General features: G+C 32.0%; 1 protein-coding gene across 5 annotated transcripts in view; it reads left to right on the top strand.

The window, feature by feature from the left end:
- The window catches only part of LOC119066723 (synaptotagmin 1-like), a 35054-nt gene that overhangs the window by 8224 nt on the left and 6578 nt on the right, over nt 1-20252 (top strand). For 2 of the 5 annotated variants that reach the window (XM_037169339.1, XM_037169338.1), the window contains exons 2-9: nt 4194-4306; nt 4511-4528; nt 4837-5117; nt 5184-5285; nt 5421-5615; nt 6863-7039; nt 16627-16744; nt 16931-17064. In XM_037169339.1, coding sequence (XP_037025234.1) covers nt 4201-4306; nt 4511-4528; nt 4837-5117; nt 5184-5285; nt 5421-5615; nt 6863-7039; nt 16627-16744; nt 16931-17064 — 1131 coding nt within the window. In that variant the 5' untranslated portion in view covers nt 4194-4200. The remainder of the gene's footprint in view (nt 1-4193; nt 4307-4510; nt 4529-4836; nt 5118-5183; nt 5286-5420; nt 5616-6862; nt 7040-16626; nt 16745-16930; nt 17065-20252) is intronic. The other 3 variants (XM_037169340.1, XM_037169343.1, XM_037169341.1) reach the window with 3 other exon arrangements.

Genomic DNA, 20252 nt, shown 5'->3' with positions numbered 1-20252 from the left:
TCTGGTTAACCAGAAGTCTGGAGCACAGATTATCTGAATTCGAATAGAATTGAACCGAAATTGATTATATTTACCTGACCAAAATTTACCTGAAATCTGAAAACCTAGGAAAGCTCAATTATATCAGGTCAGATTTGCCTGACATCTGACCTCATTTACCTTACAGGTTTTTGTTGTAAAATTCAGTGAAATCAGACAAGTTCACACTCGGAGGTTGGCAGATGGACTTGAATTTCAGTTTTAATTCATGGGGTACTTTCCCTTCGTAACCGAACGCTTTAAGGAAATTGCACTGACTCAGTCACTTTATTGTGGCAATTTACGGTGATGGTACGAAGTGTTTAAACTAATAAAGTTAAAGATTTTGTGTTCATCTGAAATCAGTTGAAACTACTTAAATCATTGGAAGTAATAGATTCGATAAGTATACTGAACTGGTGAATGTTTTTGACATCTGGAAAAGGGTATTCGTTTTAGGTCCTTTGAATTGTTGTTTGCTATTTGGATTTGTCTACAATTTAGTCTTTTTGGTTACCCCTCGAGTGATATCGCCGAGACGGGGAAAATGGCATATAAATACGCCAGTAAATAAATCGCAATTTTTTAGTCAAATAATTTTAGAAATGTCGAAAATTGACTTGGATTTTCTTAAACATATTAGTCACCGTCTCAATACTGTTTGAAGAGAATAATTTTCCATTCCGCCGTTGCCTTTGTTCGCTTGAAATTACATTTAGAAAACGGAAAATGAGAAATTTGCCATCGCATTAACCACATTCTCAAACACATAAAATGGAATACAGACGGGAAAAAATCCAATTTTCATTTGCGACAAAAGAGAAACAGAGAAAAATATCCGGAGCATTGATAAATAGACTTCAAATTGCATGATCAAATTATGTGAAGTATTCCTTTCGGTGTAAATGTTCGTGTGAAACGAATGCATAATTCCGAACTTTATTTATTCGCCGAAAGTAAAAATTTACGATGTCGTATCCTGTGATAACAAAATACAATGTTCAATTCAATAAACAATTTATCTCTCTATTTCCGTTATAGAAAGCCCAAAGAATTTGTCTTCACTCGAGAAACGCCACCTCAATGGGAAAATATTCTGCTTCAGAACTGTTTGTTTTTTCTGTCGATGTATTCCAACGCATAACCGCATAACCGCTATATAAATTACAATGCCGGGTTCATATTTTGGGCGTACGATGAAAATGTTGCTATATTTCAAAGATGAACTTTTTTTTGTTCCTTTGGATATGCGAAACCAATTGACCTGAATAAACGTGAACAACGAAAGTTAAACGAAATGAAATCTCATCTTGTCAGATATGGTCGATGGTTTATATTACTGCTATAGCTACAATCGTTTAAGTGGCTCATATATTTTATGCGATCACTATGGGTCCCATAGTATGGGAAGCAACGTCTTCAGTTTCTTTTGATGCTTTTAGATATTAGGATGAAAAATTCATTCATTTCTCTTACATGCGCTCCCTTATGTAAATTTTTCATTTATGAATAATGAGGAGTTGCCCGAAACCTTTAATAAAAGCTAATTTTGTCAGTCAACAAACGCGACCGATACAAATTGATGTTAAATAATTCACTAGCAACATCTCCTACGTCCATTTTGACGTCCTTCTTTCAATTAAAATGTTCTATACATGCCCTATCGGGTGGAATTTTTTTGTAAATATTCTGTGCGCATAAATTACTAACGAGTATTGACGTGATGCGAAAAATGTAATGCCTGGAAAATTTCATTTGCGTAATTTTAGATTGAATATTATGGAAAATTTATTATTTAACAATTGAGAAGAGTAAAAATTGAATTTTGATGAAATATTGATTTGGTTGTTCTATTATCGACCATTAGTTATCTGCATAACAGAGTCAAAATTACAAAAATTTCCGTCTAGTCAACGCAGTACGTTGGTGTAACTGTCTTCGTCCCACACAAAGTTCATGGTCGAGCGAAGTAAAATTGAGTCTCAACTGAAATTTACCTGATAAGCTGTTTTTTCAAATTTTCCAGATCAGGTTTCATGTTTTACAAATGTTTCAGTCAAAATTTGTTACATCAGGGTCAGGTCAAAGCAGGTTGAGGTTTTTTTCAGATTGACCCAACCTGTTCCATAAAAAATATTTTAATTTCGCATTTCACGGGTAAAATTAAAGCTCTATTCAAAACAAGTATATTACTTGTGTGGGATGGTACATATCAAGAGTACCGATGTCAGGACAGTCGTTTAATGCCACGACTACAATTTTAATGTAAGAGTCGGTCAGTCTAAAAATATTGGATATGTAGACCGAAAGCCGGACGAGGAAATAATGAGGTATCCTGGTAACCTTGTCACCGGGAAATTTTTTCGTTAAAAATTTGGATACTACGCCTTCGCTAAACAAGACACCCGAAAATTTGTGGGCCAGGAAGTATATTTCACATTTTTGTTTATCGCGAAATTTTGACTTTGTTACCGGGAAGAAAACATAATTTCCATGCTCGCCCAGAGCCATATCATGTCAGTACTTCTACTTCATAAGGATTGAGTAGAATACATACATACACTTACCTCTTAAAAATAGTTATTTGTTCACCAAGGAAAAAAAAGTTGGAACCTTCATTTTGATGGTGTTGATTGGCCAAAAGTCACCTGAGAATATGAATTTTTCTGAGGTCAAAGTTTCAGCTGAGGTGAGAAAATAACTATTTTCTCGGACGTGCCGGGAAAAATATTTTAAAAGCAAAAAAAGCCCTAAGAAAGTATGAAGTCTAAATTAATGTAAAGGATAATAATAAGAAGATGTTGGCAACAAATAAAGAATGAAATTTAATCATAAAAAGTTTTGATTGAACCTCCTGTCGTTCCATAAACAATAAATTTCGATAATTTGACTTCTGTCTGGCACGACAGACCTTTTATTGAAAAATTTCCTTTTAAATTCCAATCTTCCTTTGACACAAATATCTTCATATAGACATCAATTTTGCCATGTGAGGCGGATGAAATATAATTTCCATAGCTCCGAGATGGAAACGAAGGAATTTTAGAATTTTTCTGGCGTCCCTTTGCATGAAAATTTGTTTTGCTTTGTTCTAAAATAGTAGTTTTTGTGTCAAGTCAGAAAAAATCACTTTCCTGTAGAGGTAAAAACTACGTTTTGTGCACAGGACAGCTGAAATAGACAAACAACCAAGTAAATCACTATATTAAGTACTTCGAAGAACAATCTCTCGCTTTAGGACGACAGAAAATTATCTTTTGACGCACAAAATATTGAGTGTAACCAGAGACGAAAGGAAAAGTTGCATTTTCTCTGTTGTATTGTGGAGATTGAATTAGGAGAATTAGGAGGTGAGGAATGCCATTGAACGATTTTGTCTTTATGTATACTTTTCGTTCTAGACAAATTATGGCTTGTGAGACTATTTAATTTCAAAGTCACAGGTCAAGAATATGGTATAGGTTCTAAGGCGTGCTCTATACTATAAGAGACTTAATATACGTTCTTGAAACTTGTTCTGACTTTTGTATGTGTGGCATCTTTGGTATGATATCTTTACGTAAGCGAATGAGGTCTAAGTATACCTGTTTAACCACACACACTCACGGTCACCATTATCTCATTGCACACTGCCATCACACCATAAATGTAGTAATCGAATCTATTACTTAATTCGTTCTGAGCATCTTTAACAGTTTCAAATTAAAAAAAATCACTTCATTGCTGTATTATGAGTTAAAGGTCAACGTCATTCTTAATTTTTGTCGCTATCGTCTGTAAACGTTCGATACACTTTTCTAAATATTTTTTGCTCATGCTTGTAGGCTAACCTTAGTAGATATATACCCTCACCCTGAATAGAAAGTGATGGTCTTAATGGTTGAATATTTTAGTTGGTATTTGTGGAGCGAAAGTTAAACTTTCTTCTCAAAACTAGGTGTTTTTTATTGCCTGGGTGAGCCTAGAGTGTATATTGTGTCCGGGAAGTGTAATGATTGAAGTCCTAAAGTGTTAAAGCAACGCACTTCAAGCAAAAGTACTTCGAGTGACAGCCAAATAGATGACATTACACTGTCCAGTTTCAGTACTCTATTAAAAGCGCCACTCATGCTTGACGTGCGTTGGTTAAAGAGTTCTCCTCTTCTGAACATATTTCTTTTCTTCTTCCTAAACAGATACGCCATGGCGCCAAATACGAGAATTTTTAAAAGGGAAACGGAAAAAAATTTAACACTAGTTAATTTCAACAAGCATCACAGATTAACGACAAGTACAACAGAATCATCGGGTAAGTCTTGTCATCGATAAAATTATCTTAAAATACAACATTCAATCGCTGATATGAAAAAGGGAGAAAGCCAATTTGGGGCATAATGAAGTCAAAAATATACAAATTTTACGAAAGTTAATTTTAATTTTTCTTTTTTAATTTCGTTCAATATAAATGCAACGAAACATACACTTCACTCACATAAATAATTCATGCACACAGTCGATACAACAAGCGAAGGTAATTGTTTTGTCAGACAATAATGTTTTTTTGTATACAATTTTTTTTATCAATCAAATTTTCTGTGTTCATCCACTACTCTTCCGTAACCAGTGATTTTAATTGTGTTAAATAAATAAATCAAAACGTTTTTCTTTTCTTGCTATAAATCTTTTTAAGCAACCGATCGACACTCTATGATCAACTGAACAAGAGAAATTTTCCTTCTATTTTCTTGCATGAAAACTCTTTTCGATCTTTAACAAATATTTTTCTATTGACACCATCCCACCAACCATAGTCGTTCATATTCGATTGGCATTTTCCAGATTTCGATGCAATCACATCATCTGATGTCACAGAACCAGCGACCGACAAGACCATCGGTAAAACGGTTATAGAGGACACAAAAGAACTTGCCGAAGATCTGGGCTTACCGACATGGGGTCTAGTTACGATTATGATTGTTGTATGTATTGTGATACTGGGAATATGTTTCTTTTGTATTCGTCGGTGTTGTCGAAAACGGCGCGGCAAAGATGGCAAGAAGGGTATGAAAGGCGTAGACCTAAAATCAGTTCAACTACTTGGTTCAGCGTACAAGGAAAAGGTAATTTCAGGTCAAATCGTAAGGCATCTCCGTAAATAAACTTACATTTTTGGAACATCAATTTAGGTACAGCCCGATATGGAAGAATTGACAGAAAATGCGGAGGAACCGGATGAAGAGGAACAAAGCAAACAGAGTGTACAAAAGTTGGGTAAATTACAGTATAAGGTAAGAGAACTAACGGTTTCTTTGCTTCATGGCAGCAGAGTAATTTTGTAAGACTATTCTCTGAGCATGGTTCTCTGGTTAAATTAACCGATTTCACTCTTACACGTCGCAATTTTCTTTTTATTCGATTTTTAGCTGGAGTATGACTTTAACTCAAACAGTCTGGCCGTAACTGTTCATCAAGCCGAAGACTTACCTGCCTTAGATATGGGCGGAACGTCCGATCCATACGTAAAAGTATATTTGCTTCCAGATAAAAAGAAAAAGTTCGAAACAAAAGTACACCGAAAAACACTTAGTCCTGTATTCAATGAACAGTTTGTGTTCAAAGTGAGTAAATCCACTGGCAATTATCAGATAAATTTAACGAAGGGAAATGCGCCATGAGATATTTCGGAAAAACATGAAAATTTGCTCTAGCGTCAATTAATGGACGATGAAAATGTAAATACGGTAAACAATGCTTGAATACCTTGCAGGTGCATTTCCCTCAACTAAACTTGAACGTGGAGCTGTGCACATTTGGTCATGAAGTTGCGATATATTCACTAAATCTGTGCCTTCTGTTATCCAAAGTATCGCCTAGTCGTTCAGACAAAATCTTTTACTTCATTTTTGACATACGTTTTTGTAGCTATAAAAGTGCTCATTGCTTATTTTGGTCATCATATTCGATAACAGATGATTAGTCGTTTTTGAAAGGATGTTGAGGAATCTCGCGCCGCGTCATTCACAATTACTCACAAAGTGACATTTTCCTTATACAAAATGTGTCAAAATGTGAATTATTGTGAATGACGCGGCGAGAGATTCCTAGCAACCAATGAACCTTTTGAAAGGTGTTCGCTCTTTCCTCGATCGGCGAACGATTTTTATGAAAGCCATTTGAAGTTTCTATTGGTGTTATTTTTTATTAAAGGAAATAGTTACTTGTTTACCGAGTTGAGAAATTAGGAAATTACAACAAGAGTTGAATTTTGCTATTTCTCCCAGAAATGATCACAACGTTTTTCAAATATCATTTTGTGACAGTTCGAATGAGAAAAGTTCTATTTTCTCCCCACTGGATAGAAAGTGCTGCACTTTTCTTACTAGAAATGTCATTCGAACAGTCGTCAAGAAAACGTAATTTTCTCATTGCTTATTAAGGAGAGCAATTAAGGCAAACCAGAACGAGCACATAAAATAGCATATTTTGTCATGAGTGATGAAAAGTTGATTTTTTCGTAACTAGTCGTAAGCTTGTCCTAACGAGGAGGAGCCGAGTAGAACAAGTTTACATCGATTTCTGCTCGCAAAGTTGCTTAAAATCTATCGTCCACCACAGATACGTAAATAACTGTAACAATTGATGCATCGAAAGTGAGTGACCAAGTGTATTCAGCTCATAAAACCGAGAACGTTGAAGTCGATTATACTTACACAACTCAGTTCGATTAAATTTTGCTAGATATCAGTTAAATGCATTTTTTTAATAAAAATGACAGGTGTCTCAGACCTGACTTCAGACTGAAATCAATTTTATTTCTACTTGACAATGTGACGGTTCAAACAATAACCATAATTATTTTCCATAGTCCCTTCCATATGCGGATGCAATGAACAAAACCCTTGTGTTTGCCATATTCGATTTTGATCGTTTCTCCAAGCACGATCAAATTGGTGAAGTAAAGGTACCACTGTGTCAAGTTGATTTGGCACAGACCATTGAAGAATGGCGCGAATTGCAATCGGTTGAAGGTGAAGGTGGTCAGGTATGTTTTGCGTATTCAATTTCATTCCATTCCGTTGTTATGATTATCATGATCAATTTATAATTGATAAATTAATTAACTAATACTACTATATTGATGCACTAGACCAACATAATATTTGAATTTGAAAATATCCATCACGATAATTGAGTTGATTTATTTATTATTTCTTCCTTTTTGATTTAATTCAATTTTATTCTTTCCAAAGAACAGACTTTGAAAATTGTGAATTAACAAAATAATTATTTTTTTTTGCATTTGATATACCTCCAAGAAGTGTGCGCAGTCATTTGCGACACTTGACCAAGTCTTAACAGAAAAATATGTCTTGCAAGATGATTAATTCGCCATAATACAAATGAAGACAAAAGAAAAAGTTGCAACGAACTCTTCAGTTTTTAATTAATTTGTTTTTGTGTGGATTTTTTGCGTTTATTTTTAAAATTTATTATTTGGAAATGATATTAACTAAATTATATAAATGATGAATTTATATAAATCTTTACACCCAGTTCAAAACGCTGTCATATCAACCGTCATAATCATCTTTTCTTCCCTGTTTCTTTCCACTTTTATTTAGTTTTTGTTTTTTAACACACAAATTTCTCTTTACTCAAAATGGATAAGAAAGATTTTTTTTGTATTTTTTAAGGTTTCTCTTGTATTTTCTGTCCCGCCAACTTTCCGATGTCATCTATTCAAATGTTTTTCGACAAGAATAGAACTGTTCCCATAGCTTTACAGAGTGACGCTCAGAAGTCCTTATGCAAACTTTTTCCTTTCTTCTATTGTCAAGGAACCAAAGAGAGTTTTGATTAAATGCTTATCGCGTCCGTCCTGAGAAGCTACAGTTACAATTTAAGCCTTAACATGCTGGCATAGAGATATTCAAAGAAAACGTTTCCGTTCGTAAGCCATTCGATCTGAGAGAAGAATAACTTCGTCTTTTTACATCAATATACCGTTCAAAAATACCATTCCTACGAATATTATACCATTTGCACACGGATAACTCTAGCGAATCATTATTGAAAATGAAATTTCAATTCATTATTCTAATAGATTTCACAAAAGTGCAAAAAGTTTACCAACGAAAAGTATTAGGAAAGTATGAAAGTCAGTATTCTAAATTATTTGCCCAGCGCATTCGTTTCTTTAACAAATTTAAGTTTCTCACTGGGTCTAACTTCTTACTCTACAATTTGACCTTTTACAGGGACAAAAATATCACCCGGTGTAATTATCGAATCTGTTACTTCAATTACCGCAATTGTTGAAAAAAATGCAAGTAAAATCTATTACTTCATTAGTTTTGACATGCATTTTGATTATATAAGACCAAATAACCTGAACCGAACCGCCTAATTCTGTCGTCATTGGCGATAACAGATGGTAAGAGAATCGTGATCGTTCTTGTTTTTGTCAATAATATCGACGTAAGAAGTTTGAAGGAGCTACAAAGTTCAGATTAAAGTGAGCGAAATGGATATCGCTATCTTGCTATTCATTTTGAGTAAAGTGTATCTTCTTTCTTCTTAAGTGTTACCTTTAATTGGATTTATGTTCATTTTTTTCATCCGTATTTGTTTCTTCGGTTGTTAGAATTTTTTTCCCTTAAACTTACTCTAACAATCCTTTTCTATAATTTAGTTTTTAATTCATCCAAAGTTGTTATTCCATATTTAATCTATTTAAGTAAAAAAAAACTACTAACCACTAATACTACTACTATACTTCTATACTATTTATTAAACACTATTTTCAACCTTTTACTTTAAAAAACAAAATTTTTCATTTTTATCTTAATATGGATGTGTTTTTTAGAATTTTTACTTTTTTATTTAGAATTTTTTCAGGAGTAAATCGACTTTTAATGGATACAACTTACAACATCATTTTAGGAAAATATATTTTCAACTTTTCGTTTTTCATTCAATTTTAACATATTTTATTATATCAGAATTAAAAAAAATTATTTTACATGCTTAGCGGTGCCGAAAATTGTTTATTTCGTCAGCACAGTAAGAAGGGACTTTACATGTGTGAAACCATTTTCACCGATTTCCGTATGCCCTGACTGGATACTGATCGATAAAAAATAATTGTTTCGGCAACTCATCGCGTGTAAAATATGTTTGCTCGGATTTTCATTTTCGATAAGTGTAAATTCAATCCGTAGCCTATGGGCTGCAGGTTTTCCACTCTTCAAAAATAAATCCAGCGAGTTACGTGATTAGCCATCAACACTTCCAGTTAAATTATTTTCTTTTATTTTTTAAAATTTTTAATTTGTAAATAAATAATCAGACACACATCCACTGAAAATATTTTTTGTTCTAAAAAAAATTTGTTTAAATTTAAAATAAGCTTGGAATTGTGAATTGAGTAAGGGAGGTCGGCGGACCATCTGGTGGAAGTGGTAAAAATTTTAAGAAGACAAAATATCTATTTTTCGTCCATTGTTTTGTCGCAAATTTCGTTAGTTTTTCATAGTCCTTTAGAAACCTCAAAGACTTTTGAAATCCTTTTCTTGAATGAAAAAAACTCCGACTCAACCAGAAAACAAACTTTTTTATTTAAATTGCACTCAAACCTTAGTATTATCTCTTCATCGTTGATAATATCAACGCATTTATAGCTATCGACGAGTGATGTATTCAGGGACTGAGTGATTGGAGTATCATAGATAAAGAAGACTGGATAATAACACTATATTCTAGACAAATAAGATATTCTGCTTTAATTTACACAAGAGACTTGAGGGAAAATTAAAAAAAAAAAGAATTCGGTTTCTTAAAAAATACGCGGGTCCTTACATGGAAAATAGTTTTGACATTGTTTAATGTCACTGATTTGGCACATTCCTAAGCTTTAAACTCCAAGCTAAATTTGAGTTACTCAAAAACTTGCACCAGATGGCTGTTCCATTTCTCTTAAGACTGATGGGAAGAAAATTCACAGTTCCGAAACTACAATTATCAATTAATTAAAATTTAGTTTTTATGATTTTCATTGAAAAACGAAAAACCTTTTCATTTACAATTATCATTGACGTAAATTATTTTTCTCTTTTTTCCTCATATTTTCTCTGCTGTGCTTACGCCTGTGAATGGTTGTGTCTTCAACAAAATAAATAAAAATTTGCATGCCTCGCTTCAATAAAACCAAATATTACAATCAATAAAAACTCATTCACGTAAGTATTTAAATCAACGAAAAAAAAGATTTTTAAGAAAAAAAAATTCTTGTTTTTTGTTTGTTTCGTTTTGAGTTTTTTGTTATAAAGAGAAGAAGAAGAAAAGAAAAAAAAAATCGAAAAGAAAATTATATGCTAGTTAACTATAACCATTCCGGGGTTCATTGGAACAATAGATTAAATACAACCAATCGAAATAGGAAAGCCAAACGACTGAGATAAATATTTTTTTCTTCAATTGCTTTAATGATTAAGTTTTAATTACAAGAAGAAAATATTTATCGAAATTGTGAATCGTCGAACAAAAAAAATCTTTTAACAGAAAATTACCTTATCTCATCCCTCATCAATTTTTTTTTTTATTTTTCTCTTTTCATCGAAGTTAATTTTTTATTTATTTTCGTTTGTCATTCTATACACCTCTTCTGAATTTTCCTTCGATCAATAAAAAATCTATTAACAAGACACACATTTAAATGTTCATTTGATGTGTAACAACCAAAAGCTTTTAATGTTTTTTGCATGATAGAGACATAAGAGTTTCAATGTTTTTAAATTATTTGTTTTTTGCTTTATCATTACTGTCTAAAAATAATTTACGATTGGGTCAAAATAAACAGAACAATTCGGTAACTTAAGCTCCACAAGCAGTTTACATGCGTGTTAAGTGGGTGGAGCGTAAGAAACTCGAACTAGAAGAATATTTATTTCGAACCGAGTGCTTAAATTTCGCTTTTAGGTTTTTTTTTTGAATGTCCCAGAAGATATTTTTCAAGTTAAAGATTGAATGAACTTTGGATAACCGATTCTAATGAATTTACGTCATTAGTGAGTCAACAGTTATTGTCAAAGTGTAATTCGCTTCATGATTAGATTCGTAATTTGTGAAAGCGATTGTGTCATCTGATTGATTATGCATTTTATCGTATAATTCACTATAATCTTACACTTATGGCACATTTAAAATTAAAAAATTAGAAAGGAAAACAAGTCAACGAAAAACGTTTAGAAAAAAGTTCATTCGTTCTTCACTTATGGCTTCAATTTCTGTTTTTTATTTTTTTATTTGATTTTTGACTTCTTCTGTAAATTTAAATCCAGCACAAGAGATGACAATTTTAAAATGCAACTTGAACTTAGATTGATTTTCCTTCTTGACATTTTCCTTACATTTTGTTAATAATCGCTTTTTATCGCTTTTTAGAATGAAAAAAATATGAGCCCTTTGAGTAAGGAAACTGTTCAAATGATACGCAGACAATTGAGCTGAAAAATAATCTCCACTTTGAAGTTGCAGTTTAAAATTGTTGATTTTACGAAATGAGTATATTTTGCACCAAATCAATTTTTCAAATTCTCGGTAGAATAGATGAAAAAGGAAACTGATAATGAAGGAGAATTTTTTTTTTTTAAGAAAACTTAAATATACAGACCAAATGAACAGAAAAAGAAAGTAAGAGCGGCATTCAGTGTAGGTACATTTTTTCCAAGTTTAAACAGATTTTCGGTTTGTTTTGTTCAACTTATCTTCGTAGAATAGGATTTTTTTGATAATAAACAAAGAAAAAACTTCAGACTTTTACCACACAACAGTCATATAATAATACACAAAATAATTACAAAATTCACACATTTTAAGTTGAATTTTTATTTTCGTTAAATTGATCAAAATCAAAAAATGTTTTTAAGTTTAACTCAGTGAATGAAAAGAAATTAATTTTTCGAAAATTCACTGATTTAAAATCGATGATAAAAATAATTGGTTTCAACAAAACTCAAAACACAAAACACTCACAGGCTCAAAACTCAATTGGACGTTTTGGAAATAAATTGATAATTCAAAAAAAAGACGGAAAATTTAGGTATACGACACGCAAACGTTGCTAGAAAAGCAATGGTAATCACTCAAAAATACGACTGAATTTAAAATCTTATTCTTAAATATCAGAAGAAGCCGTGTCCGTTAAAGTACTTACTTTTGCTCGTTTCACTGATAGCCATTTCACAGAAAATATAAAGCAAGAAGCAATAGTTTCTCATATTAGTATGGGTTCGCTGTCAGGCATTTCATTTCTTCTTTTTGGGAAAACATTTTTCCATGTTTTCCCCAATTCTTCGAAATGTTTCTAAATCTAGGAAAATGTGAGAAAATTCAAGAAAAATGTTTGTTTTTGTCGAAAACAAATGATTTTGATTTTTTTCCAAAACGTCTTTGAAACAACACAAGAAAAATATCCTAAATATTACAGACAAACATACCCAGCTTTAACATTAAACACTCAATTTTCTACAAAAACAAGAAAAGCTTTTTGGGGATAAAATTTAGTTTAAAAAAGAATTGTCAGAAATCGGCTATTAATATAAATTCAATCCCCGAATTTCAAGTTGCTTTGACGCCTAGATACAGGACTAATTTCAGTCAAAGCTGTACGCCAATGACAATACTTTTTATAGTCGACGAAGATGGTTACAATTAAATTAAAAAATCTTTGGATTATTGAAAACAAAGCGAGAGATTGTGTGTTAGTCAAACGGTTCATATATCGTCTATAAAAAGTATTAGAGAACTCATTTTCCGATATTTTTTCCCACAAAATGTTGATTAAAATACAGGCCTGATTCAGAGAAGACAAGACACACCAACAGAAACTACCTAAGTATTAAAAAAAATGTATTTTGGTAAACATATTTCATAATTTCACACAACAAAAAAAACTGTTTTTTGCTCCGTAAATGAATTTAAACTTTTTTGATAAATGTTTCAGATTAAAAACTTTTTTTTAAATTCAAGTATTTAGAACATTTTTTTCCTTTAAAATTCATTCAGTAAAAGTAAAATATTAATTTAACAAAACAATCCATTTAACTATCTTCAAAATAAAGCTGGTTTGAGCTGGGTGTTTATGCGGTAAAACCAGTTGAATTCGATCAATTATTTTTAGCTTTTATTTAATTACTTTTGTTCGAAATATTAATAAATAATTCTTGAATGGGAAAACCAGCAACGTTTTCCACTAACCAACAATGGAAGAACTTTTTTATTTTATTTTAATTTTTCTTTTAACAAATGGCAAATTATAATTTTTGTGGTTTTACAAATTTCGTTTTATGTGTGAACATGCGTAATTTATCAATTAGATTTTTGAAGAAAATTTTCGTTTTTTTATTATTTTTATCTTTATTAACGAACCCCTTTATAGGAACTTAGATGAACCGTAGTAGATAACATTAGGCAAAACAAAATAGAATATTTATACCAAAAAAAAAACGACCGATGGCAATTTTTATAACCCCCATACCGTGATCAGATAGTGATCGTTGAATGTGATTTTCATTTTCATTTCCAATGATTTTTATTTCGTTTTCTAGAAATTTTTAATCACATGTTAGTGTCCCTATATAAAATAAAACCACCACCACCACCACCAACAAACAAAAGTTATCTTTTCAATTCAAACAGCGTTTATGTTTTTAATTAAAAAAAAAATATTTCCTGTGTCATGTACCCTTTCAACTGAAATTGAAACAAATTTTAATTAAAAAAACATTAATTAATTAAACGACAGATTTGAAACTGAACCTGACCTTGACCCGAACCCGAATTTAAGATTTCAGGTTCAGCCTGAATTAACTGGAACTCGAAATTTATCACTTCAGGCAATTATGTCGGATTTAGGTAGGGGCCTATTTTTGGGAAATTTAATTTTGAAAAATTCCGAATTTTTTCGGGAATTCTTTTTTTAAGAGTTTCGCAGAATTAATTGGAATCGTCAAAATTAAAATTTGCAAATATGAGGTCTGATTTAGGCAGGACTTACTATTCAGATATTTTTTAAGAACTCTTAGGAATTTAAGAATTATTGACAAATTTTGAGGAATTTTAAGAATTGAATTCTTGAAAATCAACTCTTTTTCAAGATTTGAAGAATTTAAGAATTCTTATGAAATATTTCTTAAAAATCGTTAAAATTCTCAAATTTGTGAAATTTGCGAATCTGTGAAAAAAATTTAAGAATCAAAATTCCGAATAATATGTCTTACATTCAGGTCAAATTAACCAGGTAGCCGGAAAAATTGTCTAAATTATTTTATTTAACCAGAACTTAGAGCTTGGTCAGCAGTTTTGTCTGTTTTTGGAATCAAATTCTTAAAAAGTCCATAAAGTTCTTCATAATTTATTAAACAAAATTTTGAATTTTTTAAGAACTTTATTGTTTTTTAAGAATTTACTTCCAAAAATAGGCTATGGAAGATAAATTTTGGGTTCAAATTCATTTGAGTTGAACCTGAATCTCACTAGATTTAAATCAGGTTGTCTCATGTCAAGGTCGAATCAGACCAGAGCTGTTGAATAGAATTCATTGCAGACATGTACAAAGCGGTATTAATGCTGAATGAATTAATTTTTTAATTAAAATTTTTTATCAATTTAATTGGCTACTTTTCAACAAATCCGAATCAATAAACCAATAAAACAAAATAGTGCAAATCACAAAGCAATCCACCAAATTCGGTGCATAAAATTAATCGCTTGGGTGATCACAAAAACCTATATATTACGCTATGATAAATTAACCTTAAACAGTGTTTGTAATCCCGTGATTTATATATATTTATGTATGTCCTTTGATAAACCATAGTGTACCCATAATACATATTTATACATAAAACAAATCAGATCCATTTTATACATAATACTTCGTAATGTATTTTACTGATCTTGAACTGTGTTATTATACATGCCTTGCACATTCCACAAAAAAAAACCAACCCCTTTTTATTGGCCCCCCTACTCCTCGCCACCGAAACTCCAAATTATATTTAAACGATGTTTTTAAGCGAAACCCTCACTTCCAATCCGAAACATTTTCTAATCATAAAGATTTAGTATTGTTAATTTTAAAGTAAGCAAGAAACCATTTAATTATGATAACTAAGCAGAGAAAAAAAATTCTTTCTTTTTATTTATAAAAAATTTCTAGACTATTTTGCTCGAGTGGTAGGTTCAAAGTGGCAACTGTACAGAATTGTTTTTATAAGTCAACAGGCGCCTTTAAGGCAGACTCTTTGTTTCACCGATTTTTTATGTTCCTCGCATAATATAGATGAAAGCAATCATATCCGCAGAAGTTCCAATTTAAAGAACCATGAAAAATACCTAATAGAACAGAAACTGAATTTAAAAAGCTAGATGTGAGAATGATTTTGAGTCATCGCAGGCAAGCGTATATAGTCATCAAATCTACTACTTACTCATTCGTCCTTCATGTTCTTTTATACAAGAAGACATTAGCTAAATATCATCGCCATTTTTATCATCGTACAGTACAGATGATTGACCGTTTCTAAAGATAGAGTTTATCGGAAATTTAGGACTTTAGGTGTTTCTGTGATGTCAAACTTTTTTATCACTATGACCTAATTCAAATAAGCAGTACATCAACGACAAAAAAAAACACCTGCCCACATCAACACCAGTTCTCCTTTCAGTACGTAGAATTCGAAATGTTCGAAATTATTCGATATGTATGATGCGACGCTTCATTGAAGCGTATGCTTTCCCTGGACTCGTCATTTACTCTACATATAGTACGCATTCTATGAATGGTTACCTACATTCAGTACCTCAAAACAAAATTAACATTCAGAAACGGCAGGCGTATCGAGACATAATCATTGAATCTACTACTTCTACGGTTTAAGATACCGTCTAGTAATACTAGTATACTCTAGTATACTCTAGTATACAAACTATTTTACTGCATTAGTTTTCACATACTATACATAAGACCGTAATGAGCCAGAGCCGAGACTCATTTTTGCAAGGACTATTTTTGCGACAAAACTTTTACATTTTTTCTTGAATTTTTCGACATTTTCTCTGAATTTCGCAGCAAATATTTTTTGGAAAATTTGAAAATTTTTTGATAATTCGGGAGAGTCTTTTTTTCCTACATTTTCTCTGAATACTTTTGGGATTTGCAAAAATGTATGAAAATTCTGGGAAATGTGGAAAAATACAGGAAAATGTTTTCCTAAAAATAGCTTCTGCATTTTTATCGTCGTTGTGGATAACAGATGATTCAGACGAAGGTAATTTCTGAATATCATGCATTGCTCCGACTTTAGTTTTAAAATTTTCTCCAGTAAATTCCCTTGGAAACAAAAACTTATCCAAAGATGCCAAACATTTAACTAAATAAATCCGTAAAATCTTTACAGCTGCAAGGCCATCATTTGAACCTACCAATCGATTCTTTTAAAAGTTCTACTTAATAGCAAAATTTCAATTTTCATTATTAAATCAATTATTGCAACGATATGTAACCATACTCAAAGGAATTACTAATTTTTTTCTATTATTCTCTTACCGCAACGAAAACCATTTTAGGAAAACAAGCTCGGTGATATCTGTTTCTCGTTACGTTACGTACCCACAGCTGGCAAACTAACTGTCGTCATCTTGGAAGCCAAGAACTTGAAAAAGATGGACGTTGGCGGATTATCTGGTAACACTAGACTAGCAAAATTTTGATTTTCATTTCATTTATCATTTTGTTACGAGATGAATTTGATTGAAAAAATTTTGTCATTTTTTGAATCAAATTCGATTTCAAGAGAAAAAAAAGAGAAGAAGAAAAAAAATTGAGAAGAAAAGAAATTCTAATTTTACTTTTACAAATAATCACTTCCAGATCCTTATGTCAAGATAGCATTGATGCAAAATGGCAAACGTTTGAAGAAAAAGAAGACAAGTATCAAAAAATGCACCCTGAATCCATACTACAATGAATCGTTTTCATTTGAAGTTCCATTTGAACAAATACAAGTATGCGAGAATGTATTGTACTATCCTAAAATGACCAAAAAAATGTGTTTGAAACCCTTCACCATCAGAGAAAAGTTTTTAATTAAAAAAAAACAATTTCCTGTGACAATTAGATTCTTCTCTCTGTATATGTTTTATGATTAATCTAACAATCTGTTGTACAGTGTTTACATATTGATATATGCTCCATGTTGTGACGATATACAAATTTTTATTTCCTCAAGAATGCCTATCTCTTCATAGATCTTCTGATTTTTATTTTAAATATTCTTAATCTTCCCGATCATTGGTCTATGATGATCACTAGGACGTTTTCTTTTTTCTTTTGTTCTAAATTTTAGCCTTATTTGTTGTAATTTGGTTTGGTTTAAATTGGTTGCGAGAGAGGGGAAAAATGAGGGGATAAGTACAATTCAGCGAAAGACCGGATCAGATTGCATATAATCTTTCGTAATCAATTCCCATCTACCGTTTTCAACCAGCTACAGTCCTCAGTCATGAATTTATACGTTTCAGTGCTAAAGTACTGAATTAACTATTCCTACCAGTTGCATAATATCTCTATGGATGAAGTGATACATGCTTCTACGAGCGTACTCCCTTTTGCACAAAACAGCTGAGAGACAATCAGGAGGTGATATCATAAAATGCATTTACATACGTCAAATGCATTGCGTCCAAATTAAAACCATTAAATCTGTTACTTCTTTTGCTTAAATATTATCATACGCTGACGTTTAGCACAAAAAATCTTTTACTTCATTTGTTTTAACTTGCGTTTTGTTATTATATTTATTAAGAGAATATACTAGCTATAGATCACCGCCTATTTTTATTACGTTGTTATCCATAAAACAGGTAACTAATCGTTTCTTTTAAAGAAATGCATCGTATCAATACAGGTGGCAGTTGTTAAATTAGAAGTTTAAATCGGCTGGTTGAAAGTAGATGGATTCAACGCACTACAACCAGGCACTAGGACAGATCTTTCAAGGGGGACTTTCTCGTCGCAGTGGTCAGACATTTCTCACATGAACTATGTTTAGAATGTTGGTATAATCTGCCGTAATTTACATAAAGGCCTTTTTCGAAAAATAGAACAAAAAAAATCGTTTCATTTTTCGAGTAAGTTTTCAATGCAAATTACGGTATTAAGTGCCATTGCGCTCCGATTTTGTATACAGAAAGTGAAGCAGTTATATCTGTTTTTAAAAAAAAAAATTCTGTTCCAGTGCTTGCTTGTAAATGCTTTGATAGAGTTAATTGCAATAGCTTTTTGAAGAATTAATAAACTGTTAACTAAAGTTTAAATTGAAAATTCACAGGAAGATTTGAATGAATCAGTTGTCCAGTCCAGATAATGCAAAATTGCCTTCCCCCGAAATTTTTCTCTTTTTTGTCTAACTGATTGGAGTTTCCAGTAGAATTTTACCAAAATGTAAATTCCCCAATGGAAAACAATCAATTACTCAAACAACCAATTGTTAAAACCATCATTTATGTATAATAATACCAAAAAACATTATACAAAACGTTGCTTTTGATGTTAGTAAGTTTATTTTACGTAATCAAACAAGAACAAAAACATTTTTCGTTTGAGTTGAGTTATTGTGTAAATGCTTCGCCTTTGATTCGTTGCTGAACTTTTCCAATTTTAAGTGGTAAAGATGATAGGTTTTAATAGGTGTATGGAGTCTTATTGGGCGCAGAATCGAGTGATCTCCAGAGTCGGACTGGTCATTAATGGACGATCGGTGTCATATTGGAAACGCCCAACTGGTCTGTTCGTAACAACTATAAAATTTAATTACCCGATGCTCCGATTGATGGCCTGTCCCGGCATGGTGATTTTAGATTTTTCTCCAAATTAGACGATTTAAATTTATAATGAATAACTGGATCAAAAGGTGTAAGATTTACAGTTTCACTCAATTCTGATTGGTGCTTTTCGTTTAAATTTTGTACAAAAAAAAATTAATGTTTTACGTTTCGTTTACATTTTCTTTGTTTGTAGCTTATAATTAACCAGCTTTGTGCCACCAACAAGAGATATTATACAAACCAATAAAGCTCTGCAAAAGGTCGTCGTCCCATTCATATGGATTTACTTTCGTCTTTACGGTTTCTTTATTATTTTTACGATTTTAAGAAACTCCTATCCCCAAATGTGTATAACTCTCTTCTGATGCTTTATTACGTTCGACAACAACAAACATTGAATCAGATGTCGCATACAAAGTATAACATATTTCAGAGCGTTACATCATGTCATCAGACCCGTATAATCAAGACGTGTATATAATACGAAATGCATATAGACGACAATGCCATTTTGTGAACGACAAAATAGATTATTGTATGTGATGTCTCATCATATCTATCGTTTATCATAACCCTTTCAGTGGATTCGATTCTTTGTTATTATTCGATTATGTTTTGACGAGTTCTTTGTTATCTTGGTCATCAAAAATGTATGTAACGAGTACATTTATATAGCATAAGCAATGTCATAAAAATGAGTGTCGTGTCGATGCCATTCATATTCGTCGAGAAGCTTAATCCCAATCCTAATCAAACGAGTTAACCTTTCAGCAGTGACACTGACTTCCATCTGTTTCGGTGGGGGCTAATTGAAGACAACCAAGGAAAATTGATAGTAATTCGAAATGTCATTATGGGCATCTGTTCCAGTGGAGCCGTGGAAGCCGATGCGCAGAAGAAACTTCTTTTTTACAAATTCAATTTGTAGATTTTTTAGTGATGACAATCACATTTCACGTTCCACACGGAGAGAGGCGCTATGACTTTATACCTTACTAGAGTGCTTCCATTCATAAGTCTCTGCACGGATTATGGCAAATATCCGCAAAGACCAAGGAACAATTTCGCATATTTTCCCTAATTTCCCAAAAAATTTCCGTATTTTCCGAAATTTTCCCAGTTTACCAAAAAAAAGTCCCCGAGACAAAATCGTCAATCGTCTGTCCTCAGTTTTAAACCGAACATTTTGTACGCTGTGAATATGAGTTACTTGTGTGCGCATCATTATTCAACGTTTGTGGATATCCCTCTTCTACCTTCAACTACTATTTCAAAAGACATGAAAATCATAAAATTGAAATCGTGAATGAAAATACAGAACTAACCACCCTCCTAAAATCAGACAAATTCACAATCAAACAACCAAA

This window comes from Bradysia coprophila, chromosome IV, assembly GCF_014529535.1.
Source record: "Bradysia coprophila strain Holo2 chromosome IV, BU_Bcop_v1, whole genome shotgun sequence".
In the NCBI taxonomy this organism is placed as follows: domain Eukaryota; kingdom Metazoa; phylum Arthropoda; class Insecta; order Diptera; family Sciaridae; genus Bradysia; species Bradysia coprophila.
Note: the sequence above shows the minus strand (reverse complement) of the source record. Positions and strands in the feature narration are given on the sequence as shown.